This window comes from Gallus gallus, chromosome 26 (genome assembly GCF_016699485.2).
Source record: "Gallus gallus isolate bGalGal1 chromosome 26, bGalGal1.mat.broiler.GRCg7b, whole genome shotgun sequence".
NCBI classification, from domain to species: Eukaryota; Metazoa; Chordata; class Aves; order Galliformes; family Phasianidae; genus Gallus; species Gallus gallus.
Window position 1 is genome coordinate 5,164,167 of NC_052557.1, and position 25,068 is coordinate 5,189,234.

The 25,068-nt window shown below is 56.5% G+C and overlaps 2 protein-coding genes and 2 long non-coding RNA genes across 6 annotated transcripts; 2 read left to right on the plus strand and 2 right to left on the minus strand.

The window, feature by feature from the left end:
* The first annotated feature begins 4 nt into the window (after positions 1 to 4).
* On the plus strand, positions 5 to 4,064 carry BTG2 (BTG anti-proliferation factor 2). Its single transcript, XM_418053.8, has 2 exons — positions 5 to 252; positions 1,270 to 4,064. Exons 1-2 carry the CDS (start codon positions 99 to 101, stop codon positions 1,608 to 1,610), a joined length of 495 nt encoding a protein of 164 aa, XP_418053.3. The 5' UTR covers positions 5 to 98; the 3' UTR covers positions 1,611 to 4,064.
* Positions 4,065 to 5,324: 1,260 nt separating this feature from the next.
* On the minus strand, positions 5,325 to 9,298 carry LOC107055173. The gene is made up of 2 exons (XR_001470184.4): positions 5,924 to 9,298; positions 5,325 to 5,721 (listed from the first exon to the last, which is right to left on the minus strand). It is a non-coding gene; the product is annotated as an uncharacterized LOC107055173 (long non-coding RNA).
* Positions 7,526 to 24,237, plus strand: LOC107055172. Of its 3 annotated transcripts, none has more exons than XR_001470183.4 (3): positions 7,526 to 7,652; positions 8,502 to 8,619; positions 23,912 to 24,237. It is a non-coding gene; the product is annotated as an uncharacterized LOC107055172 (long non-coding RNA). The 3 variants fall into 3 exon arrangements; XR_005841922.2 differs by lacking the exon at positions 23,912 to 24,237 and adding an exon at positions 18,853 to 18,987; XR_006932149.1 differs by lacking the exon at positions 8,502 to 8,619.
* On the minus strand, positions 10,471 to 17,174 carry FMOD (fibromodulin). The gene is made up of 3 exons (NM_204967.2): positions 16,877 to 17,174; positions 13,823 to 14,833; positions 10,471 to 11,910 (listed from the first exon to the last, which is right to left on the minus strand). Exons 2-3 carry the CDS (start codon positions 14,811 to 14,813, stop codon positions 11,759 to 11,761), a joined length of 1,143 nt encoding a protein of 380 aa, NP_990298.2. The 5' UTR covers positions 14,814 to 14,833; positions 16,877 to 17,174; the 3' UTR covers positions 10,471 to 11,758.
* Positions 24,238 to 25,068: the final 831 nt, after the last annotated feature.

A 25,068-nucleotide genomic window follows, 5' to 3' on the forward strand; every position in this document is an offset into this window, starting at 1 on the left:
CGGCGGCACTGCGAGCTGAGCCGAACAGCGGCGTGCGGAGCCGAGCGGGCGGGCACCCAGACAGGCACGCACCCACCGTCAGCCCTCCCCCACCAGCCATGAGCCAGCGCCGTGGACCCCCCCCGCGGGCCGACATGCTGCCCGAGATCGCCGCCGCCGTCGGTTTCGTCTCCGGGCTGCTGCGGACGCGGGGCTGCGTCAGCGAGCAGCAGCTGCAGGTCTTCAGCGGAGCGTTGCGGGAGGCGCTCGCAGGTGAGGGGGGCGGGGAGGGCCTTTAGCCGTCGTGGAACTGTGGAATCGCAGCGTGGTTGCGTTGGAAGGGACCTTACGCCCCCCTCCACCCCCCCATCCCCATCCATTCCCTGCCGTGGGCTGAGTGCCCCCTTTCCCCCCCCCCCCCCCCCCCCCCCCACCAGATCAGGCTGCTCAGGACACCTTCCGTGGCCTTGAGCACCTCCAAGGATGGGGCTGAGACTTTGCGGTCCCTGCGGGGGCGGCCCGGAGCGAGCGGAGCCTACCTCCATCCGGCCCTCCGCCCCTTCTATCGAAGCCAAAAGCCGCCGTGTCACTCCCGGGCCCGGGGTTCCCCTGCTGGTTTCTGCCCACATCCTTCTCCACCACCGGGCTGTGCCCCCCCCTCGGTGTTGGGCACCCACGTATGTCCCTGTGGGCACCTGCCCGTGCCTCTGTGGCACTGTAGCCCGGCAGCTGTCTGCCTGTCCCCTGTGGAGAGCTCTGTGCCCTCAGCACCCTCTCTGGGGGTTGCCTGGGGAGACCCAAAGCTGGGCTCTGTGCCCCGTCCCTGACAAGTGAAGATCCACCGTCGTGCTGGGTGGTGCAAGGCTCTCCTCCCAGCGTAGCCCTGGTGCTATCAGCCCAAAGGAGGGCATTTGTGTGCTGCTCTGCCAAGATAAGGGGCAGTGGTGTGTCCCAAGTGACCCATCTGCCGCTCCCTGACCGTGGGGTTTTGTTGCTGGTGATACGGTATCTCCACCAACCACCTCAATCCTGGGGTGAGGAGGCTTTGGGGTCCCCCATGGCACGACTGGAGCTTTCCAGAACCTGAGGAGCTGTGTTCTGCCCTGGGTTCTGCAAGTGGAGCCATGCAGCTGAGTGCTCTGCTCTGGAGCTGCTGTGACAGAGCGGCTGAAGCAGGACGTGGTTTCCTCTGCTTGCATTGAGATGTGGGACCCCTTGGGACTGCAGTGAGATACAGACCTTGCTTCTGCATGCCTGCTCACCGTGCTTCCCTTCTCGCTTCCCTTGCAGAGCACTACAAACACCATTGGTTTCCCGAGAAACCATTCAAAGGCTCTGGGTACCGCTGCATCCGGATCAATCACAAAATGGACCCTATTATCAGCAAGGCAGCTAGCCAGATCGGACTCAGCCTCCCGCAGCTCTACCAGCTCCTGCCCAGCGAGCTCACGCTCTGGGTGGACCCCTACGAGGTCTCATACCGCATTGGTGAGGACGGCTCTATCTGTGTCTTGTATGAAGCGACAGCAGCCAAGCCTGTGAGCTCCTATGGGATGCTTACCTGTAAGAACCAGATGATGATAGGTCGCACCAGCCCTTCGAAGAACTACATCATGACTGTCTCCAGCTAAATACTCCTCTTGTCCTTACACTGCCAAGACATGGGCTACTGTATACCTCACCTGAGGATCTATTTTTAAAATGAAGAGCTATTTATGTTTTTTAAGAAAATCCAAGAAAATCAAAATGAAAATATCAGGCACTGCTTCAGACAGAAGCAGTGTTTAGGTGCCTTTTTTTTAAAGCTGTTGCAAGCTTGAGGTTTTTATTATGAAGCCGATATCTACCTAATTAGTGTTGGATGGCAGTTTTGGTGAGCTGGCTCGCTCACTGGGCAGCTTGGAATGGAGGAAGAGGGGGAGGAGGCCAGCTGGGAAGCGTGGCTGGTGACAGGACCTGAGTGTCACCTCCTCTCTGTCCTGGTACCCAACAGTGCTGCGGTGTCACCAAGCATTGCGGCGCTGTTAGGGAAGGGATGAGTGAGCTACTGCATTTCCTTCACTAACTCATGCCCAAGCTGGTCTGATCTCTCTGGGGATGGTGTTTGGTAATCCCAAGGGCTGGGTGGTGCTGGGATTCCTGCGCAGTGGAGGTCCCCAGTACTGTAAATGCTGTGGTGGCACCCAGTGCTGTTTGTTCCTGGTGCTCTCCGGCACCTGGCTGTCACCACAGCTTGCTGCTCGCTGGGAGGGCTGCTCCAGGCCCTGAAACCAGCGCTGAGCTGCGAGGCCTTCCTGCTCCATGGGGTTCAGACATCAGCCTGTGCCCTGCAGTTGCGTCCCCTCTTGTGTGTAAAAGTTGCCTAATCCAATGCTGATGTTGCTCTGTGTCACTTCTCTGGAAGAGCTGAAGCAACTTGCCTTGTGCCCTAGAGGTTGGCGTGTAAGTTCCCCTCTTGCCCTCTCTCTTTAAATCTAAAAGTATTGGGAGATTCTTCCCCCGTGCTTGTGGCTGCCTGGGGTTGGGGTGCTTGGATGCTTTGGTGTCCGCGTTGCTTTTATATTCACATCTTTTCCTCCCTCTCTTCCTCTCCTGGGTGCTCAGCATGTGGCTGTCTCAGCTGAGACCTCGAAGGGACAGTGTCTGGTTCTGGTTTCCTGGTACCTGTTTTGCACAACGCCTGGCCCTTCGCCTCTCAAAGCAGAGCTCCTCTCGTGCTCCCGGTGGTACTTTCTGTTCAGGGAGGTTTGCCTGAGTGGTGTTCAGGTGTTTGGCCCTCTGGCTTCTGCAGGTGGGGTGGGAACCAAAAGTGCTGCCCCCACACACTGCCTGCTGGGGAATGAGCCTTCACCAGCATGAGATGTCCATTGCCTTTCTTCTGAACCAGCTGGTGCTCTTCCAGTGATCCCAGTAGAAGTGATGGGGAAATTCAGGGCATTGATGTGGTCTGTTCTAATGAAACTTCCTCAGATCTGTTTTGCGGAACACTTTTATTTTAACCTTCCTCCTTCCTGAGCTAGCAGCTCACTGACATCCTGGAGCTGCTCTTTCCCAGCCTTGGGTTCAAGTTCTCAGACAATTGTGCAATATATTTCAAAACCTCTGGGAGAGGAAGGAAGCCTCCTGTCTGCTGCAGTTCTTGGCTTGTTTCTCAGTACATGAAAACAAGCAAGTGTAGCTCCCCAGCTCTTGACTACTACGTATGTGGGAAAACTTACAGATTCCTGTAGCAGTTTCAAATGGTTTCCTGAACTGGAAAACCAGCATTTTTACTGGCTGTCAAGTGGTGTTCCTTTGTCCATGAGCAGTATGAGGCGGTGGCTCTGGAGTTGCATCACTTGAGTTCCTCACAGCCGCCAAGCAGAAGCTGAAGTGCAGGGACTTTTCCCCTGGTGCAATAGGTGACATCACCAAGAGGGGAGCACTTGGGAATTTCCAAAAAGCAAGTTCCCCTTTCAAAGGAAAAAGGATCAGTGCTCTGTGGAGTCCTTGCTTCAAATGTGCTCGTGTGGGATCTGCGGTGCGCTCAGGACAAATGCTGTTTGCTTTGGCCCCTGTGGCTGGGTGTGGGGTTCCCTGGGCTGTAATGTCTGCCTCCCTGTTACTGTTCCCTCCCTCTTAGCAGAAAAGAACTTCAGAGGAACAGCCCACCCCAAAGGAACGCACTGTCGTTGCACTTACTGTGCTCTGCTTCTAACACAAAGCAGCCACGTCCCATCCCTCCTCCCTGGTGTGGAGGAGCCTCACGTTCAAGTGTCTTGTTAGCTTCAAGCCCAACCAAATTCAGGTGTAACCCCTTCCTCTTGTAGCTGGTTCCTTGTAAAAGCTGTGAATTACTGTGCTGTTGCCTTCTTGCCTACAAGCCTGAATGGTGTGTTTCCAGAAAGGTGTTTGGGGGCCGGGGGGTTCCTCTCACTGTTTAAACAAGGCTGGACTGTTGACCGGGACCTGTTTTTTTTATTGGTGGACATGGTAAGCTACGCGTGGAGGAAGAAATGAATGGTTACTAATTGTACAGTAGTGTTTTTATATTCAGAGTGTACAGATCCTTATGCTTTTGTTACTTTAATAAAAATGTAGCAGCATTGCTGAGTCCTGTCTCCTTGCTGGGCTGACAGTGGGGGGTGGACTGCAGCCTCCATCCCACCCTGTGACGGCACTGTGCTGCTGGGGCTTGGTTGGACTGTGTGACTGCTGCTCTGTGGCTGTGTCACGCAGGAGGTTTGGAAAAACCTGCTTATTCAACGTGGGGGATGGGCTGTGGGGCTGTGTCTGATGAGAAATGGGCTGTGGGGCGCTGCCCTTCTCCCTGAGGCTGCCGTGGATTGTCCCACAGAGGCAGTGGGGGGCTTAGTGCAGAGCAGGAAGGGCATAGAGCTGCCTGCTGGGTCTCTTACTCAACACTAGAAGCATTTTTCACCTTGGGAATAAGCAGGTAATGACCTGAGCTAGGCAAGCTAGGCATGGGGCAGTTCCTGGGGGTTACACCCTGCTCCCTTCCTGCCTGCCTTCCAGGGGTGGCTGAGTCAGCAGAGGAAGGCTGAGAGATCAGAGGATTGAGATGTCTGGGCAGTGCTTAGGGCTGTTACAACAAAGGCACCCGGGGCTGATTCACGGGAGATCCTGTTTTGGCTGTGCTCGGGCTGGTGACTGCAGCTTGCTCACTGCTGCACTTCATCCCTTCTCTTCAGGCTGACCTTATTTAGGGGTACTGAGCTAAGCCAGCTCACATAGGTTCTAGCTTTCATCCCAGACTTGCCAAAACTTCTTGGGCTGTGGGCTCTGCCACCCCCCAGCTGCTCCCTGGTGGCTTCTGGAGAAGTGATGCTGGGGTCAGCGCTGGCCTGGGAACAGAGCCACGTTCCCTTCCTGCTTTTATCCTGCCTCGAGGAGGAAAACAGCTGCTGGGTTGGTTTTGGTGCTCTGTCAAGGCCGCTCCTTTCTGAACTCATCCCTTCATTAGTTTCAGTAAGCACACCCAAATTGCTGCTGCTTGTGAAACAGGGCTGTTAGGGAGGAATGGGCGCCCCGTTGGTTGCTGATTACATCGGAGCCATGCGAGTTCAAAGGCGCAGAGTGGTGGGACGGAGCCCATTTGCTGTGCGTGTGGTCTGAGGGGGTCAGCACAGCCCATGCCCCCGCTGTGCCCACGGGTTCTGTTTGGGCTCCCGCAGGGCTGCAGCCACTGCTGTTTGGGTCCCCACGAGCAGAGCTGCGATGGCCCAAAACTGGAGTGCTCCCAGCCCCGATTAAAACACAGCTCTCATGCAGAGGAGCGCTCAGTGAGGAGTCAGCACTACGGCACAGTTGCCAGGTCTGACCGCCGGCCTTCTCAGAGATGACTCATCTCCTATTTTTATTTTGCTCGTCATTTTCCTTCTGGTCGGATCACGGTCCCTCAGGATCAGCTCTGGGGTGTGGGGAGGGGTGCAGAGTGACACCCCGGGACCACTTCAGGACAGACTGGAAGTAAATAAAGGCACAGCCACCATTCCCCACCTCCTGATGCCATTTGGACACTCTTTCTGTCAAGCTTTCTGCTGGGATTTTTACTTTTATTTTATTTTGGATGTTTCTGCTGGAAGCGTCTGATTCAAGGAGCCCAGGTCGGTCGGTGCCCCCTGCCATCAGCGATTGGCACGTTGCATAAACCAGCATTCATCCCCGACGTGTCCTGGGCCGGAGTGCTGCCCGGTGCCCTTTGCTCTGCCCCACCTGTCCTTCCTGCTGGGTTGGGGCTGTCTGTTGGAGAAATGCCGTTTGTGCAAAGTCCAAATCAGCTGCAGAAAATGTCCCGACCTGAAGGCAGTGACCACCACGGATGGACTCCGTGAAGCTATTTTGCTCAATTCATGACAAAATATTATTGGATTTTTGTGTTTGTTTTGCTCTCTTCCCAGGGGTCCCTTTAGCAGAAGCTGAGCGTTTCTCACTTCTAACTTACCAGAAAAGCAACGTCAGCAGAAGTGAAACCCAGCCTCCACCCTCCCCAGTACATGGCGTGGGGTCAGACTCCTCCAGGTGCTTCCTGCCCGGGGTTTGCCACTGGGACGGGAGCGGTGATGTCAGCTCAGCTGAGGCCAATCAGCACTGCGTGGGTGCCTGTATCTGGGGCAATGCAGCAGCTCTGCCCCAGCCCTGGAGATGGGAGGGGATGCCCAGGGCACGCCGTCACCTGCAGTGTGCGCAGCTCAAACCACCTTCCCAGGATCTGCCAGAGCCGGAGAAACTGCACTCACCTGGCCCAGCAACAGCACGGTGCTTTCTGTGGTTGGAGGGGCTGCAGCAGCACCAGCTCTGGCAAACCCACATCTCGTGCTGCGTGTGGGTTCCTGCCCTGCTGGTTTCTGCCCCTCAGCAGGGCTGGCAGAGCGGATCCTGCTGGGGTACCACGCTCCCCACCTGCCCTTTGTCCTGACAGACCTTTCCTCCCTTCCTTGCACACGATCTGCAGAGCAGAGCCTGAGCTTCCTGCAGCCCTGACCCTAAGCCTGTGTGTCCCCACCAGCCCTACAGACACCAGCACAGAGGAGATACCCCTTTCTGGTCCTCGGTAAAAACAGGGGAATGGGATCCTGGGGGCTGCCTCGCCCCAGCCACCCTCCCACTGTGTCCCCTGGGATGTGGGGCCTTGACAGATGGGCAGGCAGCATGGAGCTGCTTTTTTTGTTTTCCACTGCACATCCCATGGGGGCAACCATCCCCATCCCCATTTCAGTCCCCATTCCTGCCCTATCCCCATCCCATCTCCATCCTGTCCCTGTCCCCACCCCCATCCCTATCTCTATCCCTATCCCATCCCATCCCCATCCCTGTCCCCATCCCCGTTCCTGTCTCTGTCCCCACTCCAGCCCCTCCATGACAGTGGCTGCTGAGCTCCAACGCTCTCATTTACAACCTGTTGTGGGATAAAGGGGCTTATTGGCAACAGTGAGCAACTGGTGTGCGGGGACAACTGCTGCCATCTGTCTGGTGGGAGAGTGGGGGGGCTGCGGCTGGGACCGGGTTTTGTTTCTCTTTCATGCACCACTGAACTTTGCACCTTTTGTTTTCCAAGAGAAGGGCTGGGAGCGCTGGGGAGAAAAGCAGCCTCCCCGCATCATGCAGGTCAGGGCAGAGCTTGCTGCTTTGCATACTGCTCTTATTAAATATTCTAATAGTAATTACTGTTATTTGAGGAGTCTGTTGGCACTGGGCAACCTGGTCCTGAACTCTTCTGTCCTCCGCTCTGCGAGATGGGAGGAGTGCAGTGTCCCAACACATTGTGGGGCATGAACCGTAGGGACAGAGCTGTGCCCTGCTGTCCCTGGGGACGCTGTGCCACTGTCCCTGAGGGCTGTGCCATTCCCAAAGCACACCGAGGGACTGCAGCAGTGGGGATGTGGTGTCTGGCCGGCCCTGGGATGGGAGCATCACCGCTCCCCACAGGTCATTATCTGGGATGCTGAGTCCCTGAAGGTTCCCCTGCCAGGTGGGGGTTCAGAGCCACGCAGGGGATGTTGGGCTTTCTCTGTGCCCCACTGCCCACGCAGCTGCTGCACTGAGTGAGCTGGGATTGGTGACACTGCGTGCAGCACTGCTCCTCCAGGACACACCAGGAAACGCCTTATGGAAACAGCAACAATGCCGCTGAGCCCTGCGCCGTCCCCTGGCTCCCAGCTGCCAGACGGAGGGTGAGGCCCATTTTCCCTCTGACAATGCCCTTTTACCCGGGAGTTTGTGTCTATTATAGCCCCAGATAAAACAGGGAAGGGGAAGGACTGGGCTGAAGCGGAGCAGCTGCCCTTGCTCCCTTGCTGACGGGTTGGTGGCTTTGTTGTGAGCTAAAAGGCCGTATCCAGGCTGGGACAGCAGATGGGGTGCTGCTCCCCTAGAGAGGGATTGGGACCCCTCCTCCCCCGGGGATGGCTCTGAGAGGGAATGGCACACTTACAAATCCCCGAGGAGCAGAGCACGGCAGGGGTGCGCCCCCCAGATCCCAGCAGTCAGGAAGGAGCAGCAGGACCCCCGGCAGTGCCAGCCCTCACAGCTCTAAGGCTGGCACTTGGGGATGCAGCACGGCTCCGGGCACACTGTGCCTTTAGAAGCAGAGACAAAACCCAGCTTGATAATTTACAGCATGTGTGGAGGGAGTGTGGGGTGTGCAGGGCTGCGGGACAGATGGCGAGTGGAACAAAAGGGGAGGCAAGAATGGGAGCCGAACAGATTGGGAATTTCTTGCCCTTCCCTCTGCCCCGTTCCCCAACACTGCTGGGGATGTTCTGCAATGTGGGGGCACTGGGCTGCCCAGCGGTCCCCAAAGCGTTCGCACTGAGTGTTCCCTGAGCCTTGAAACGCCACATCCCAAATCTTCAGCCCTGGTGTGGAGGAATGGGAGCTGGGAAGTCTCCAGTCCTCATTCTCCTCCGTAACTCGGGACCATGCAGTGCTTGGGGTCCGGTTGATCTCTGCTGGGGACACACTTGTCCCCCCCCTTGGCACGTTTTCCCTCCACCTCTGCAATTTTCTTTATCTCTTCCCAGCAATGTCGCAGCTGCCATGGCCCGGATCCATGTGGCTTATTAATAATCAACTTTTATTGCTGCCCGTCTGCAGACAGCCGTGTGTGTGGGACTCAGTCCTTTTGTCCTCAGCATCAGGGTGAGAAATGTGGCACGGCTTTGGGGAAAAAAACAGAAATCCTGACAGCTCTGTCTACACCGATACATCCTAACGTCATCCCGGAACAATAAAGGTTTTAGGTTAAGGCTGGGGAGAATGGAGCAAAGGGAAATGCTGAAGGACAGGGCGTGTGTGCTGTGCCCAGCACTCGTGTCCTGGGGGTGCTTTTGGGTCACAGCTGTCCTTCACTTCGTTCTCATCTGTGTCCTCAGAGGGTAATATCTGGGATGATGGTGTTGAAACATAAATCCCGTGGAGAAATGTGGTGGTAAAGGGTTGTTTGTGAGTGGCCTGGGAAGGTCTGAGCTGAGGGATGCTTCAAAGGGGGGTGGGGATGGAAGGAAGGAGGGGAAGAAAATGTGGGAAGAGATGTTGAAAAGGAAGTGGGGACTTTGGGAGCTGAAATGTGAGGGGTTTGGGGGGGCTGTGGAGGAGCCATTGCCGTCCTCGTGGGAGCTGCTGCTCGTGGTGTGCGGTGCCCCGCAAGACTACGGGGACACCTGGGCGGGAGGGGGAGGGGGTGTTGGAGCGGAGTCGCTTTCAGTTGCTTTGCGGTTTTCCCCTCCTTTATGCCTCTTGGTGAGCACGGACAAAGCCCCGCGCTCCTCCTCCCCGGGGAGACACCGCTGCGGCCCCGGACGCCGCCCCTCCCAGCAACAGGAGGAGGAGGAGGCGGAGGAGGAAGAAGAAGCGGAGGAGGGGGACGGGGACGCGAGCCCCCATCCTGCCGTCCCCTACGCAGCAACATGGCGCTGATTGGGCGCCAGCGGGCTCTCAGGACCAATGGGATCTCCCACTTTTTGGGGGGGAGTGCGGAGAAGGGGGAGCGCACAGCCCCTCTGCCCTTCGTGTCCCCCCCCACTGCTATCGAGTCTCGACTGCGGCCGCCCCGCAGGGAGGGACGGAGCGTCCCCTCGGGGCAGCTCAGCACCAGCCATGCGTGGGCTCTGCGCGCCACCGTCTGCCCCATCAGTGTCCGTTTGTCCCTGCAGGGATCGGGCTGTGACTGCGGGGGGCAGTGATGGGGTGCGGAGGGGATGGGGCCGGGATGAGCGGAGCGGGGCCGGAGCGCCTCTCCCGCTGCCCGACGGCCGGAGCCCAGAAAGCCAACTGTATCCTGGGTGCATCCAAAGCAGCACTGCCAGCAGGGCCAGGGAGGGATCTGCCCCTCTGCTCTGCACTGAGACTTCACCTGGAGCACAGAGTCCAGATGGGGAGTCCTCAGCACAGGAGGGACGTGGAGCTGTTGGAGCACATCCAGAGGGCCACAGAAGTGATCCCAGGGATGGGACACCGCCCTGCGAGGACAGGCTGAGAGCTGGGGCTGTGCAGATGGAGAAGAGAAGGCTGTGGGGAGAGCTGAGAGCGGCCATTCAGTATCTAAAGGGGCTGTAAGAAATAGGGGGACAGACTCTATAGCAGGGTCTGTGTGATAGGACAAGGGGAAATGGTTTCAAACTGAAAGAGGGGAGGTTTATGTTGGATATCAGAGCAAAGTCTTTTGCAATCAGGGCAGTGTGGCACAGCACAGGCTGCCCACAGAGGTGGTGATGTCCCATCCCCAGTGACCCCCCAAGGACAGGGATGGGGTTCTGAGCACTGATGGAGCTGTGGGTGTCCCTGTGCACTGCAGGGTGTGGGACCGGATGGCCTTGAGGGGTCCCTTCCAACTCCAACACTCGATGATTCTTTGATTCTACGAAGCCCGCAGTGCAGTGCAGCGCCCGCAGCAGCCACCAGGCGGCCGATGCACAGCGCAGCGTTATCACTGCACAGGGTCTGGGCTGCGAGCTGCTCCACACGGTGCTGGCGTTCCTCAGACACATCTTGTGCAGTTACAGAAAGGGCTTTATTTGTCGGTATGACATCTACAGTTCATGCGCTGGTGATAGTGCAGGTTTTTTTGGGTTTTTGTTTCTATAGTGTTAGCATGCAGTTTAAATGTGGAGGGTCTGGATGACCTCTTCGGCTTTGCAGGTCATCTTCGAAGCTTGGCTGCCCCTTTGGTTCTCAGTAAACCTGTCCAAGGAACCAAGCGGGTGTTTCAGCTCTCGATAAATCGAGATGTGCTGCCCATGCAGACATTACTGCTGCATCGTTTATTCTTAGTGGGAGAGCTCAGTTCCCTGGGTGGGAAGCCCAGAGCTGTGCCAGCAGGTGGAGGGGTAGGAGGGGTAGGGCAGATCCTGCAGTGCAGGTGAGCACCAGGATTTTGGGAGCAGTGAAACCCTCCCATGTTAAACCCGGGTGGGTCCCACCTGGTTCGAAACCTCACCTGCTGTGGGGCTGCTCCCCTTAAGCTGGGGCAGCTGCAGCTGAGTGGCACACAGCAGCAGGGTGGTGTTGGCAGAGTGGAGGGACAGTGCTGTGTGCAGACACAGAGTGTGGCCCAGTTGCACCAGAATGTGGCACAGCAGCACTTGGTGCCTGGGCAGGGACAGCAGGGACAGAGGGTTGCTCCTGGCATAGACCTGGAGCACTGTGGGGTGATGGCACTGCAATGTGCCATCTCTTGGCCCCAGTCCTGTCCCAAAACCTGAGGAGGTGTGGGGGTCCCTCTCACCATGGCTGCTCCTCGGGGAGCTCAGCAGCTGGAGGCTGCTGGGCAGCAGCAGGAAAGATTTCTTTCCTCTTGGCTTGATGTTTGGAGCAGGAAGCTTCAGGGAAAGGTGGGGAAGTAAGGATAAAGATTTGCTTATTCCCATCTTAGAGAGAGGGATGCTGGTGGTTGGGAAATCTGTAACCCTTTCCCTGTTGAGCTCCAAGTGATCACCAAACCCTGGCCCAGGGGGAGCCACTGGGGTGGTTCTGCAGGACCCACACCTGGAGCCCGACGCTCAGCATCACGTTTCAGAGATGGGATGAGCCCTTCTCCTTCCCCACTGCCTCCTGTGTGGACCATGGCATGGCTACATGGGATCTGTGAGGCCGGAGAGCCCGGGGGGGGGGGGGGATTTAGGGATGAGCAGATCCTGCCCCCCTGTGTGGGCTGGCATTGGAGCACCCTTATTGCACTATTGCAGAAGCCAAGTCAAACTGTCAAGCTGCATAAAAATGGGAGTGAGTGTCTCCCTGGGAAGGAGGGAGCAGAGTCCTGAGGAGCGGGGCTGGCAGCAGGCTAGATCTCGATGACGGTGGCACGCCGCAGGCACAGCGGGGCGTCAGGGGGCATCGCGTTGCGCTTGATCTCATTCCCATCCAACCGCAGCACCTGGAGCCGGGAGTAGTTCATGACATCCACGACGGTGCAGAAACTGCTGATGGAGAATTCTGTGAGGGAAGGAGAGCTGTCAGGGCACTGCGATGTGTCAGAGGGTGCCCAGCCGATGTGGGTTGGGCAGGAGAACAACAATTGCACCCCTAAAAGAGCAATTTATGGCTAAATTGGACTCCACGCCTTTCCATCCTAAACCAGCAGAGCGGTTGGCGCTTCCCGCTGCAGCCTGAAGCAGCACTGAGGCAGTGCGTGCTCAAAGCGCCGGGAGCTGTGACTTTGCCCGGCACAGCTGGGAGTCCTGGTAGGATAAAAGAACAGAGCTGGGTGGTGTCAGACAAAAACCGTCGCTTTTCAGAGGGAACGGTCATTGCAGTTCACGAGCCTTCCCATGCTGCAGCATCCAGACCGTCTGGCACCGATGGGGAACGGGACCACCCAGGCGCTGCGTCTGTGGGGGGAGGTCCCCGTCCCATCCGCGTTCGCTCTCCTCTCTCTGTCACACACTGCCGTCAGCGGCTCTCAGGCCCATCCCTCCCTGGGTCTGCAGGGGGGACGCGAAACAAACCCCGTGTTTGTGCAGGATTTAGGAGAGAAACGACCGCCTAGGGGGCAGCAAAGCTCCAGGCCGAGAGCTTCTGGGGAAGGCTCTGAGGCGCGCTGCGGCGCGCAGCCCTCAGCGCAAACTGCCCGTCTGGGCTCAGCCTGTGCTCCGCATGGGCTGTGCAGCTCCGCACCGTCTGAAAGAGCCTGGGAGGAGAGGCGGGGGGTTTGGTGGCAGGAGGGGGAGCAGGGCGGGCAGCAGCGTCTCCCCGAGGGCTGCACGGCACCCAGAGGTGCTGCGGGTGCCCCACTCCCACCGAAGGGTACGCGGGGCTCCAGAGGTCGGCAGCAAACCTGCAGCTGGAGCAGAGCTTCGGACAAGCGTGGAAAGCTCCGCAGCGGTTTCATGGTGTTTGTGGGCAGACATTAACAGCTACAAATGTTGAAAGCAAACATTTGGGAATCTGTTCTTGTTTTTGTGTTTCTGTCTGTTCCTCAGTGTGGGGTTGTTTCCCCTGCAACAGCTGATGGCTGCACCGATGCGCCGGCACTGCTCTGGGAGGGTTCTGCCCTCAGCCCTGCCAGGTTAGGGGAACAAGCAGGGATTGTACCAGGAGATGCAGTTTGCTTGTTTTTCTAATTATTATTATTTTGCAAACAGCAACCATTCCTTTTATTTGTGTGTATGTGTGCGTGTGTATTAAATAGAATGAATGTTAGTCCTGGCAGAAGACGCTCTAAAAACTAAAAGCTGTTGCCTGTCGCAGCCCTGGCGAGGATGTACCCATAAGCTGCAGGCAGTGGCTCCTGGGGGGACTCCGGGGCTTTGCCAGGGGATGGGGCTCATTAGAGCCATCTCTGGCACATGGGGGAGGACCGGAGTCACATCTCATGTGGATTACTGAAGGCTTGGGAATAAATTGGGGGTGTCAGACAGAGAGCTGCAGCTGGAGAGCTCAGGGCATCCTGCTGAGGAGGGCAGAGGGGCTGCAGGGGGATGCACCGGCCCCCAGTGCTGCAGATCACTGAGCACTGCAGGGTTTGCCTGCAGCCCCACACTAACCCTGTCCAGGGTGATGCCTGTTCCCACGTCCAGTGACCCTCCCAGCTCTCCTGGTGACCCTTCATCCTTGGAGGCCCCACCCCACGTTGTGCATCAGCCTCTACCCACACTTCCAGCATATCCAGCCAGAAGGTGCCCAATAAAACCAAAGCAATGTCTCTGTGCATCACACAGGAGATCTCAGAGCTGGCAACAGAGCAAGCCCCTTTCTTTCCTTGCAGCCTTGCACCCAGGAGGTCAGAGATCTGCCAAATTCCGGCGTCCTGCTCAAACCACTCCCTGGGCAGCCTCATGCTGGGCAGCACAGTTTCCACCTCCCCAGCTCCCCATCCCCACTACGCGTGGCTGACACGTCTGCTCACCGTTGATTTGGTTCCCTTGAAGGTAGAGGTTCTCCAGGTTGGTGCTGACCCGGGGGATCTTCTGCAGCCGGTTGTAGGAGAGGTCCAGCTCGAGGATGCTGCTGCTGTTGAAAGTGTTGGTAGAGAGCCCTTGGTTTGTCAGGCTGTTGTGGGACATCCTTACATAGAGCAGCTTGGGAGACACCTTGAAATAGTCATCAGGGATGGCGTTGATGTAGTTGTACTCTAGGTAGAGCTGTTCCAGAGCCATTGGGAGCCCATCAGGGACTTTCCTGAGGTGGTTGTAGCTCAGATCAGCAAGGATCAAGGACTTGAGCCCTTTGAGGGATGCTCCCATCTCAAAAATGTAGTTGTGGCTGAGGTACAGGGCTGTGAGGTTCTCCAGACCCTCCAGAGCATTGGAGGGAACCTTGGAGATCTGATTGTAAGACAAGTGGAGCTCCCTCAGGGACCGGGGCAAGGGGCTGGGCATCTTGGTCAGGTTGTTGTTGTTCATGTACAACCGCTCCAGGTTTTTGAGCTTGGCAAAGACCCTCTTGCCCATCTTCTCGCTGCTGATCTGGTTGTTGTGCAGTGCGAGCCACTCCAGCTCGGTGGCGTTGTCGAAAGCTCCCTCCTGGATGGCGGTGATTTGGTTGTTCTGGAAGTAGACGTACTTCATCCGGGTGGGGACGAAGGGCAGATACCTCAGGTTGCGCGTGTCGCAGTACATGGCTGACGAGAAGTTGGGGGGACAGTCACACTCCTGGGGACATTGCCAGGATGAGGCCTGCTGAGCTTCAGGGACAGGCTCTGCTTCAGTGTCCGGGGCCGGGACGTAAGAGTAAACGTAGGGGCTGTTCTCATCCTCGTAGTAGGGCATGTAGTTGTAGGAGGACATCCGGGACTGCCGCATGTAGTACTGCAGCCACGCCAGGTCCTCCTCCTCATTGTACTGGCCCAGGGAGGCTCTGCAGAGCCCGGCAACGAGCAGGATGGTGGCCCAACGCATGGTGCTGGCACTGGAGGGACCTGGGGGGGAACCAGCGGCAAAGTCAGGCCCGATGCGGGGGCCACAGGTGGGCGAGCTGCTCCCTGCAGGCTGGGGCTGAGTGGGTTTGGGGTGGAGTGGGTTGGGATGTTGGGCTGATGCCACTTGGCAGCAGAGCCAATGAACTGGGATGACCTGAGGGAATCTCATTAAAACAAATGTGCCTTCCAGCATTTCCCTTTTTTGAAGTTACCTGATCTCCCCCTTTTTCATCTCACACTTTCCAGAAACATTCTAGTGCCTGTTTTCTTGCCAACTCTTTACCCACCGGTGTTTCTGGGTAGAGGATGCCAATGGGGGCCCGTTGTCAGAGTTGGTGCAAGGCCACAGCTGTGCCCCACAGCATCCCTATTTGCCTCTGCTGGTCTATGTGGGAGGGAGGAGAAGGGAGTCAGCCGCCCTCCAAGCAGCGGGAGGGAAGCGGGAGCTGCAGGGACAGGTTGCTGGAGCTCAAAGCATGTTTCAGTGCAGCTATATTTATTCCATGCTCGCTGGCGACGCGAGTTGCTGTGGGTTTAATCCAGCTCTCCCCTCCCCCACAAGCATGCGGGATGCTCACACTGCTTGGGACTGATGTAAATCCTGGTAAACAAGTTCTGCCTTATTTTGAACTGAAACCACTTTAGAGCTTAGTTTTCCCTCACCTCCTGTCCTGATGTGAATTGGTTGTCACCTGCTGTCCCATCTAGGCCAGCGTAACACAGGAGAGTGGGAACATCCCCAGAGCTGCCACTGGGACTGTCTCAGGACACTGCACTGTCAGAGGGAGAACACCAGTTATGGCTTCTCGTCCTTCCCTGAGCCTCGTGGCTATTCCAACATGCAGAGTGAGGTGGCTTGAAATGCCTCCAGGAAATACTCTGAGCCGTGCTGCTCAGAGGGGGAGCGCAGGCTCCTGTACACGTGGCTGTACTGCTGTGCATGGAGAAACCATGCTGCATTCTCACCCTGACCCGGCTGGGAAAATGGTGAAAACAGCAAGTTTTGTGGCTTCCTCCTCCACCTGACCACTGTGGTGCTGGGGACTGTCACCCAGCCCTGCAGAGCTGTGATGGTGGAGCTGGCTGTGCCTGCTAGACGTTCCCAAATTACATCCTTGGGGATCCACTCCCTCATCCCCATCCAAACTGTGCTCCCGAGGAGCCAGCAGGATGCTGGTCTCCTGCCCTGACACAGCAGTGAGGAGGGCACAGCTCTGCCCAGGGCTGCCCCTGAGCAACCCTGGCAGGCTGCTCCTGCTGGAAGAAAGCAGGGATTGAGACCAAATGAGGCAGGCACAGCTCTCACTTTCTCTTGCTCCGAGGGGCAGAGGAGCCGTGGCCCTCCTGACTGCTGCTTGTGTGGCAGGATCTTGGCAGTTGCGGGAGAGTTTCTCCTCCTCCTCCTCCCTCTGCTCCAGGGCACTCTGCCTGGTAAAACAAAGCTGTCTGCTCTGCTTCGGGGCTGCTGCTCCTTCCTGGGGTCCCTCTGTGTGGGGCAGAATGGATCCAGGACTCCCTGCCCCTTTCTCAGAGCCTCCTTCAATGTGCCACCAGCCCCAGCGCCTGTCCTCAGCAGCCCCCCTGCTCCATTTGTAGGCTGCTCTCCCCTCCCCGGTGTGTTCAGCCCCAGTTTTGGGTGGCATCTGCACAATCTCCATGCAGTCTCCCATCCTCCATCATTCGGGGTAGAGGGCCGTGTGTCCATCAGGGCCAGCTCGTCACTCAGGGAGGGAGCAGAATTTGGAGCGAGTGGCATCGCAGGCACGACACAAGCAGCAGAAAAGCTGGCAGAGCTGTGATGGGGCTGGGGGGGCTGCATGTGCCCAGGGCTGTGGGTGTGTGGATCCCATGGCAAATGTTTGGGGAGCTGCTGCATTGGGGCAGGAGCAGGAGAAGGCATGCTGGCACCCGCGCCGTGCCAACCCTGTCGCTGGCATGTGCTCCGCGTGGCACAGCAGGGCTATGGAAATCGAGCTTCAAAAAAAATAATAAAATAAAAATAAATAATAAAAAAAATCAGAATAAATATGGAGGTAGACTTACCAAGCAGAGAGCCTCCTTTCCAAAGCCTCGCTGTGCTGCTCTGGGATCTCCCGTGTGTCAAGCAGCATGTGAGTGCGTCTCCCAGCGTGCAAGGGCTGGTGCCCGCCCTAGATCCCAGATCAAACACTGTGCTTGCAGGTCACGGGCTGTGCAGGTTTTTTGGGAGTGACCTCCTAGCAGCAGACAGTTTGCAGGAGAGACTGAAGAGACCCTAACGCAGCCCGGCGTTATAAATAACCTGCTTTTTCTTTCCTCCCTCTCTCTCTCTCTCTCTCCTCCCGTCTTTTCTCATAGGAGTGTTGGCACTTTTCAGGCTCTCTCTGTTTAACGAGTTAGTGGAATCGGGGATGTTGTTTTTAAAAGGGCTGTTGTTAGGTCTCCTGTGTTTCTCATCAGGAAGTGATGAAGAGGCCTCTGGCCAGATGAAAAAGTCCCGATTTTGAGGTGCTGAGGATGCGATTTTTGGGGAGAAGTGAGAAAGTAGCTGTAACTTTCAGAGTACCGAGGGAAGGGACGCTGTGCCTGCCCGGACTGCAGCCTAGGCTCCTTCCCCAGGAAACCTCCGTTTATGCAGTCCTGCTATTAAATATTTAGGATAAACATTTCCGTGAACTGATAAGGCTGCAGCATCCAAGGTAAATAAATTGCCTACCAAAGGGCCACTGTGACACGAGGAATTTCTCTTTGGCTTGGAAGGAGACAGATGCCAAGCTGGCATTTCTGCTGCTTGTGCCCTCCCACCCAGGACTGGGGGGTCCCCACTGAGGCTCCTGGGGAGGGAGCCGGGGGGAAACATGTTCTGGGTGACAGAACTGGGGACACAGGCAGCTTGCAGCACCTCCTGCTACTCAGTGCCCACTGCGTCCTGCAAAGCTGTGGAGTGCTGGGTGCTGATCCCTGGTCCCTGTCCCTGCATGCTTCAGTGCTGGCCATGGCTCTCTGATGGCTGTTGAAGCATTTCTTCCTGAAGGGAGAAGGAAGGAGGAGCCCTGACCGCCCATTGCCTGCTGCTCCTTGCCCTGTTCCAGTAGCACGCCCAGCTCTGCCGAAGAGCCTGCAGTTATTTAGCGAGCTTGGCAGGTGCCACGCTCCCTCTGGGCTTGCTTTCTCCTTGTTTCCCATTGATATTTCCCAGCCAAAACATCCTCCACCCCTGGGGAGACTTGCAAAGATCCTTATCAATCTGTGTTCCTCACTGTAGTGAGGAGGAATGTGCGGGTGGTTCATGGACGGGGTTGTGAGGGACAAACTGTACAGTGGGGACTGTGCCAGGATGTGAGGCCGGGAAGGAAGAGCATGCCTGGAAAGCACAGCTCTCTGTGGTGCCGCAGGCAGAGCGCTGCTTGCTCCGGGTGAATTGGAGAAATCTTGTCTTCAAGTGGGGAAGGGGGATGGGGGCTGTGCCGCCCCAAAGGAGGTAAAGCCCTCGTCAAGCAGGGAGGGGTTTTGTGCTCTCTGAGCCTCCGTGGGCTTCAATTGAGCTGGCAGCACCTCTTTGTCCCTGTGGGGCACTGCCACTGAAGCTTGAGAAGGGCTCACGCCATTGGTGTGTGTGGGGGGAGAGTCTGGGGGTAGTGCAGGGGGAGACCCCACTCAAAGGGCTCCTGCCGCCCCAGCCCCGCTCCAGGGAAAGGCAGCCAGCAACATCTGCTGCTTGGCGCTTGGGTGGTGTCAACCAGCACCACATCTCTGGCAGCTCGAGGTGTCCTGCTGGCCAGCAGCTCAGAGGCTTGCACAGGGCTTGGATGTTTTTCTGGAAAAGTACCATGTCTGTAGCTAGGTTAGATAAGGAATGTGGCCTCTCCACCTTCTGGAAGTCAAAAATACTCCTGACTCCGGGTGCGCAGCCCTGGGGCAGGCTGTCCCACAGAGCCCTCATGCATGGGCTGGCTCCGTACCCACGCTCACATCCCCCTTTCCCAGCCTAAACCAGAACAAAATGATGTGCTTCAGCTCAGTTTTGGTGTTCCCCACAGTTACCAGGACTTTCTGCCTGAACATCATCCTGCCCAGCTCCGATCTCCTCTGGACCTGTCTCAGGGCAGTGAAAAGCTGCCGTCTAAAGAAGCACATATATCTTATCTGGTTAACCCTGCAATCCAATGTTCCAGGTGGCCATTGTCTCCTGAGCCATTCCTGGGGTGATCCTGATTGATTTGTCTGGTTCTGCTGGCATGAGCATGGCTGTTGATAAGACCTCAGTGCTACTGCTCATCTCAGGCCAGAGCAAAGCTTCTGCAACTGTCCTCAACTTTCATCAAACTTCTTGGACATCTATAAATACCTCTTCCCAATGGCTCACTGTTCAAAGGAAGGCTTGAACTGGTACCAGGAGCTGGGAACACGCTGTCCTGCTTGCTCAAAGCCAATGGTCCCTATCACTGCATAATCTCGTCCGGTGCAGTTACGCTAACAATTGTAGTCTGCATCTCATCAGGGCCAGACAGATGTCTGTATTGGTTTGCTTTGGTTTTCTAAACCAAACTGATGTGAGCAGTGTCTGTTTTGGTTGGGTTTGCTCCAGTTGTTTTGATCAAATTCTCTTGAGCTCTGTATCTGAAACCAGCAAGCCTGGCCCAAATTTGCCTTTAATTTACAAACACTGCACTTGGAGCTTGGAGCACTGTCCTGTGCATGGACCACCGCTCTGGCACAGGTAGCAAATGCTCCACTGCATAACAAAGAATAAAAGCAATCTGATGCTCCTGCTAAGGATAAGGCTCATTCTTCCCAGTGGATGCCGAGCTATTAAATGTCCCACACGCATCCAAAACCAGCGTTCGTCATAAAGCACAGCTACTTCAGAGCAGCTTCCCTTCTTACTCACGGAAAGGTTATTACTGCCTCTTCCACATTTCCAGGAAGCTTTGGCCGTGCTGGAGCTGCTCACTGCTCTGTCTTCCCCCTCCTGATGTCCTCTTTGGTTTCCAATGCCTGTTGGTCTGCGGTGCTGCTGGGTGGGGGGTGCTGGCTCTGCTTACCTGGAGCTTTCACCTGGGGGCTCCCAGGGGCTTCTCCTGAGCTTTGTAATGAAAAGCCATTTCCTGAAGGTGAAGGTCCCAGCTGCTGTTTTGAGGGACTCTGGTCACAAGAATCCAAGCAGAACCCAAGGAGGCCCTGAGCCTCAGCGTGCTCCAGGTTTGTGCAGGGCGGTTGGAAATGAATGAGGCAACATCTGCAGAACCTCCGTGGTGGCCAACATCAGGAGATCTCCATGATCTGGAGACCCTTCTTTGCACCAGGCTCCTGTTCCAAATACCGGAGCAGAGGTGCCCTGGAGGACTGTGACTTCCAGGTTTGTGTGGCCTTTCTGGATGTTTGCAGCCAAACCTTCTCTTCCTCACCTCTCCATCCCCTCACCAGGCTCCTAAGCCCATAGTGGATGCCCGCAGAGGGGTTTGCCTCTCTTGTGCCCAGAGGAGCAGCCATACAGCTTCCCCAGTGGTTGTCACCCCCCAATGGTTGTCACCCCCACCTCTGAAGCCAACCTCAGCTATCAGACCTCTCTTGCTTTGTGAGGATGTCCATAGCACCAGCAGATAAACCAGACCAGGAAAGGGAGAAATGCGGGGAAATCATGGAAGGAGTGGGAGCAAATCCTTGGGGCTCAGCCCTGGCTGAGCCACGCAGAGGGAATGCACTCAACATCTGGCAGCTGCCGCAGCTGGGGCTGTGCTCTCCTCTGCCGAAATACAGTGGTCAGCGCGGAAGGACAGAGCGAAACCTCCCTCATCTCATCCTGGCCTCCTTCTCTTCCTTTCTCTCTCTCTCTCTCTTTTTTTTTTTTTTTTCCTCTTTTAGACATACTTTCTGCAACCCAAACAACATTCTTGAACCAAGATTTGAGGAGATGAGAATCGGTCACTCAGAGACAGCGCAACAGCAGTGGGGCCATGGGGCTCTGCTGGAAACTTTGAGTTGGGTGCAGCTCTTTCCGTGGGACATGCTGCAAAACTTTTCCTGTGTGCAATGAGCTGAAAGGGCTCAGCCCAGGTCTTTCCTGGCTAAAACTGGGGATGGGAGATGGCTGCAAATGGCTCTATTTTGCCACCCAAATCTCTTCTGGGAGATGGCACAGGGGGAGGGAGAGCAAAGCCTGACCTGTCCCCTACCCCCCTGCTCCGCTTTGCACAGCTCTGGGGGTGATGGCTTAGCTGGGGAAGGCTCTGCACTGTCCCACTGTAATCACGGGCTGCTTCTGGGGCATTAGAGCTTGAGGTCATAATAGCTGTCTGCAGGTTATGATGGGGTGGACAGTGTACTCCCAGGAACATCCCCATGGCCCCTGGTCCCACCATTGTGGCTCTGGGTAACACATGGCCTTGGAATATCTGCAGTACACACATCGATCTGCTCCCCTGCAAACCCCACCTACTGGATTTCCTCATGGAAGTGCTCCTCGCAGCGCGGTGCACTGGGCTGTGCACAAAGCGGGGTCAGAGCTCACTGCAACCACCATCAAATGCATTTGAAAAGGTTAAGTGCCTAATTTAGAACAGAGCTGGAAACTATGAAGCGTTTCCTCATGCAGTCACTCCCTCAGCTGCCCCTGGATGTCTGCTTTGTGCTGCGAACATCGCCGTGGCTAAGGAAGGCTTGTTAGGGAAGAACCTTCCTTCTCTCCCCTTCCCTCCCCACTGTGCATCAAGGTTGCACAAACGGCTGCCAGATGCTGGCTGCAGCTGTCCAAGGAGCATAAGGGAAAAAAATGCAGCATTTCTTTGCTCAGAGACCTTGATTCATGTTGTCAAAGGCCCTTTGAGCACTTGGCTCCCTTCAGAAGCCTCCCAGCTCTCCTGAACAAACAGCAGAAGGGAACAGGTTCACTCCAGCCCATCATCTGAGGCTCCAGGTTGGGGAAGATCTCAATCACGTTTCCCATAAGCAGAGCCCCAGGGTCCCATCCCAGCCCTGTCCCCAGCCCCCTTGGTGCAGACTGACAGCCCGACACCCAACACTCTCTGCAAGTGGATGCAGATGCTCTTGGAGCCAAATATAAACCCGTGCAGAGATTAATAAATCATAACCAGCAGCCTGAGCTGCGCCAGGGAGCAAACAAGAAGAGGCAACGTGCACGCAGCTGCACCTCTGTGTGTCCCTGCCATCCACCTGCCAGACAGTGCTGATGTGGCTGACACACATAGCCCGTTTCTATCCATCTCCGAAATGAGGCCGGCTCTGGGGGGGCAGCAGGGCTGGGGGAAGAGGGGTGAAGGTGGGACCTGGTCCTGCCCGCTGCCCGCAGCCATGCAATGGTCACAGTGTCCCTGCTCCTCCTGCATACCCTGATTCAGGAAGGTCACTGCACTGAGCTCCCCTCCCCAGTGGAGCACGGGCTGTTTTTCTCTCTAAAGCATCTGAAAAATGAGGTGTTTTTTTTTTTTTTTTTTTTTTTTTTTTTTAAAGCATAACATCAACAGCCTGGGAAACCCATTAGCGCTCCTGCCTGCTCTGCCACCTGGCTTCCCGTGCTCACAAACAAATCTCAGGTCTCACGGCCGGCAGCCTCCCAGCCCGTGGCCAGGGGCACTGCAGTGAAGCTGCCCTCTGCACTCCAGCTTCCATCTCCACGCTCGGCTGCAGCACTCCTCCACGTTGAGGGAAGGCGTGTTTTGGGTTTTCTTTTTCTTTTCTTTTCTTTTTTTTTAAGAAAAGCTTTGGAGATAAACAGAAGCAAGAGGAGGGCGTGGGCGTTCTCTGCTTTTGCTTCTGTTCAGACGAATTGTGTTGTTCAGTGGGAACTCGGGGACCTGGCGGCGCCTTTGCAGTTTAGGGGAAATAAAAAGCATTGAGTGGGATGTGCATTCAGGGCTTAATCCATGCAGTTTGGGGCAGTGGTGCTGCAGGACCTCTGTCATACCCCGGGCTGTGGGGCACACTGCTGGTGTCTGTCCGTCCGCCCAGCTGAAGGTGGATGTGCGGCTCCAATCCCACCGGCAGCACCTACAAACCCGCTGCAGCGTGGGGCGATGGGGCAGTGTGGGCGGGCACAGCTGAGCTGAGGGTGGGACAGCAGGGTGCTGTCAGCCCAGCAGCAATAATTAGCGATGATCAAAGCGGCTTCTTCTTCACAGCCCCAAGCGCTGGGGCCTGGGAATCTCGACACCATTTGGGATGCCGGTGTGGAGCAACGCCCACTCCTGCCTGGGGCATGCAGGGCGGCATCTGCGAGAGGCTGAGCTCGTGCCAGGGCAGGACAGGGCAGTGTCCCTTCCCTTCCCCTCACCCTTCGCTGTCGACCCCGCTCCCCCAGCCCTGCCCTCATGGGTTTGCAGCAGGAGGCCGGGACGAGCGGTGCCCCAGCCGTGCTGCTGTTTGATAAATTCTTGCTTTGTTTTCTTTTGATTTCCTCCGGCCCTCTCCACGCACAGCGTGTGCAGGCTGGGAAGAGCCAGGACAGCCGGCAGCTGCGCTGATCCATTGCCCCCCGTGTGGCACGGGGGCTTCTCCTGCCCTCAGTGTCTCTCAGTGTCTCAGCGCGGAGAGAAGCTTTCTTGCAGGAACCGGATCGTCTCCCCACTGCTGCTGGTTGCCCTCACAGTGTGAAGTGCCCTCATGCTCCGCTCCACGAAGGAGAGAGCACAGAACGGTAGCAATGCCCTGCCCCGTGCTGCTGCCCCATCCCAATCACAGCAATAATTTGCAATGACAAAGCAGGAGAAGCCCCATCCTGCTCCAGGGCAGTCCCAGCCATCGCCCTTCTGTTTGCTGCCTGCACCTCACTTTGTCCCCCCCCCGCCCCATCCATCCCTCTGTGATTGTGCAGCACCGAGAGAGATGAGGAGCGGAAAAGATCACCCAAATTGGAGACGAATTAAATACAGAGAGATAGGTGGACTGTCAGCCCCCGGGAGTAACCACGGGGAAAGCAGCTCCTGCAGCACGAATTTCCTTCCCTTCATTTGGTTTGGAGGTGGCTCCAGCTCTCCCCACTGAGCCAGCAGGAGGGAGGGGTTGGCTGCCTGCTTTCTCCTCCCGTTTCCCTGCAAGGCCCAGATGCTGATGTGTCCGCTCTGGGTCTCTTTGGCTCCCCAGGTCCTCCATGGCTGCAGCAGGGAGGAGAAAGCCTGGAAGCCGCCCCTATGGACCCACTCTGCTCCTCCAGCTCCTGCATTACATTTGCACAGCTGTCTGCCCGTGCTGGAGCAGGAACGTGCCCCTCCGAAGCAGCGCGGAGATTAATGGGCTGGAAGGAACAGGGCAGCTCTGCATGCCGTCCTCGTCCCAGCACTGTGGCCCCACGCCGGCTCCACTCCAGCAGCTCCTCTGAAACATCCCAGTTCGAAGTGATTTTACAACAAGCCTTCGTTTCCAGGGAGTCTGACCTCCTCATTAATAAATCAGCTGTGTTATTGAATGCATGAATAATGCATGATCATGCCCAGCCCTGCGCTGAGCGGTGTGTAAAAATTAATTAATCCTCTCACGTCACAGCTTCAAGGGCTGGTGATGAACAGCTGCACGCTGCCAGTGGTACCTGGCCTCTGCAGCACCATAACGGGGCATCCCAGCCCTATGTGGCCACATCCTGCTCACCCGTGGATGGGGTTCCCCACTGCCAAGGCCTCCCCTCCCTCCAGGGTTTTTTTGGGATGCTCCTTTCCCTGGGTGTTTTAATGTGGAAAGTTCCCCTTTGTTATGGAGCTGCTGGAGGAAACCCCAGAAGCATCCTCTTGCTGAGCATCTCCCCTGGGAAATAATATCATCTCTTCTCTTTCCCCAACCTTTTCCTGCTGTGGCTGTTAATAATGTGAAATCCTAAGTAAATGTCTCCATTCGGGTGTGTTTAACAAGAAACCATGAGCTAACACTGTCATTGCTGGTGCAGTCTCCCAGAGACCCCCAGATGGGAATCAGCCCAAAGATAGCCTTGATCCCAGCAGGATCCTTCCCCGCCGTGTCATGGAAGTGTTGGGAACACATTTGCTTGTTTTAAAACATGACAAAAGCTTTTGCCCTGTGCGTGATACCAGGGAGCTCCTCAGTCTGTCCCAGGCCACTTGCTCCCATGCTTTGCTGCTGCTCTGACACAAGCATCACACCCACCCCTCCTCTCATTCCTCTGCTTAACCTTGCATGTGCTTTGGGCCTGAAGCTGTGGCTGCTCAGGAGAAGTGATGTGGGTCTCCTGGGGAAGGGGATGTGGTCGCATGTGGACTCTGGGGGGTTTGGAGCTGGTGTAAGCTGGCAGT

What these genes read in the sequence shown, in the direction of transcription:
- FMOD (NM_204967.2), bottom strand. Translation starts at nt 14,813, where the DNA reads ATGCGTTGGGCCACCATCCTGCTCGTTGCCGGGCTCTGCAGAGCCTCC. An exon ending in TCAAGGGAACCAAATCAACG is followed by an intron (nt 11,911 to 13,822) that starts GTGAGCAGACGT and finishes CTTCCCTCACAG; the next exon opens with AATTCTCCATCAGCAGTTTC.
- BTG2 (XM_418053.8), top strand. Translation starts at nt 99, where the DNA reads ATGAGCCAGCGCCGTGGACCCCCCCCGCGGGCCGACATGCTGCCCGAG. An exon ending in GTTGCGGGAGGCGCTCGCAG is followed by an intron (nt 253 to 1,269) that starts GTGAGGGGGGCG and finishes CTTCCCTTGCAG; the next exon opens with AGCACTACAAACACCATTGG.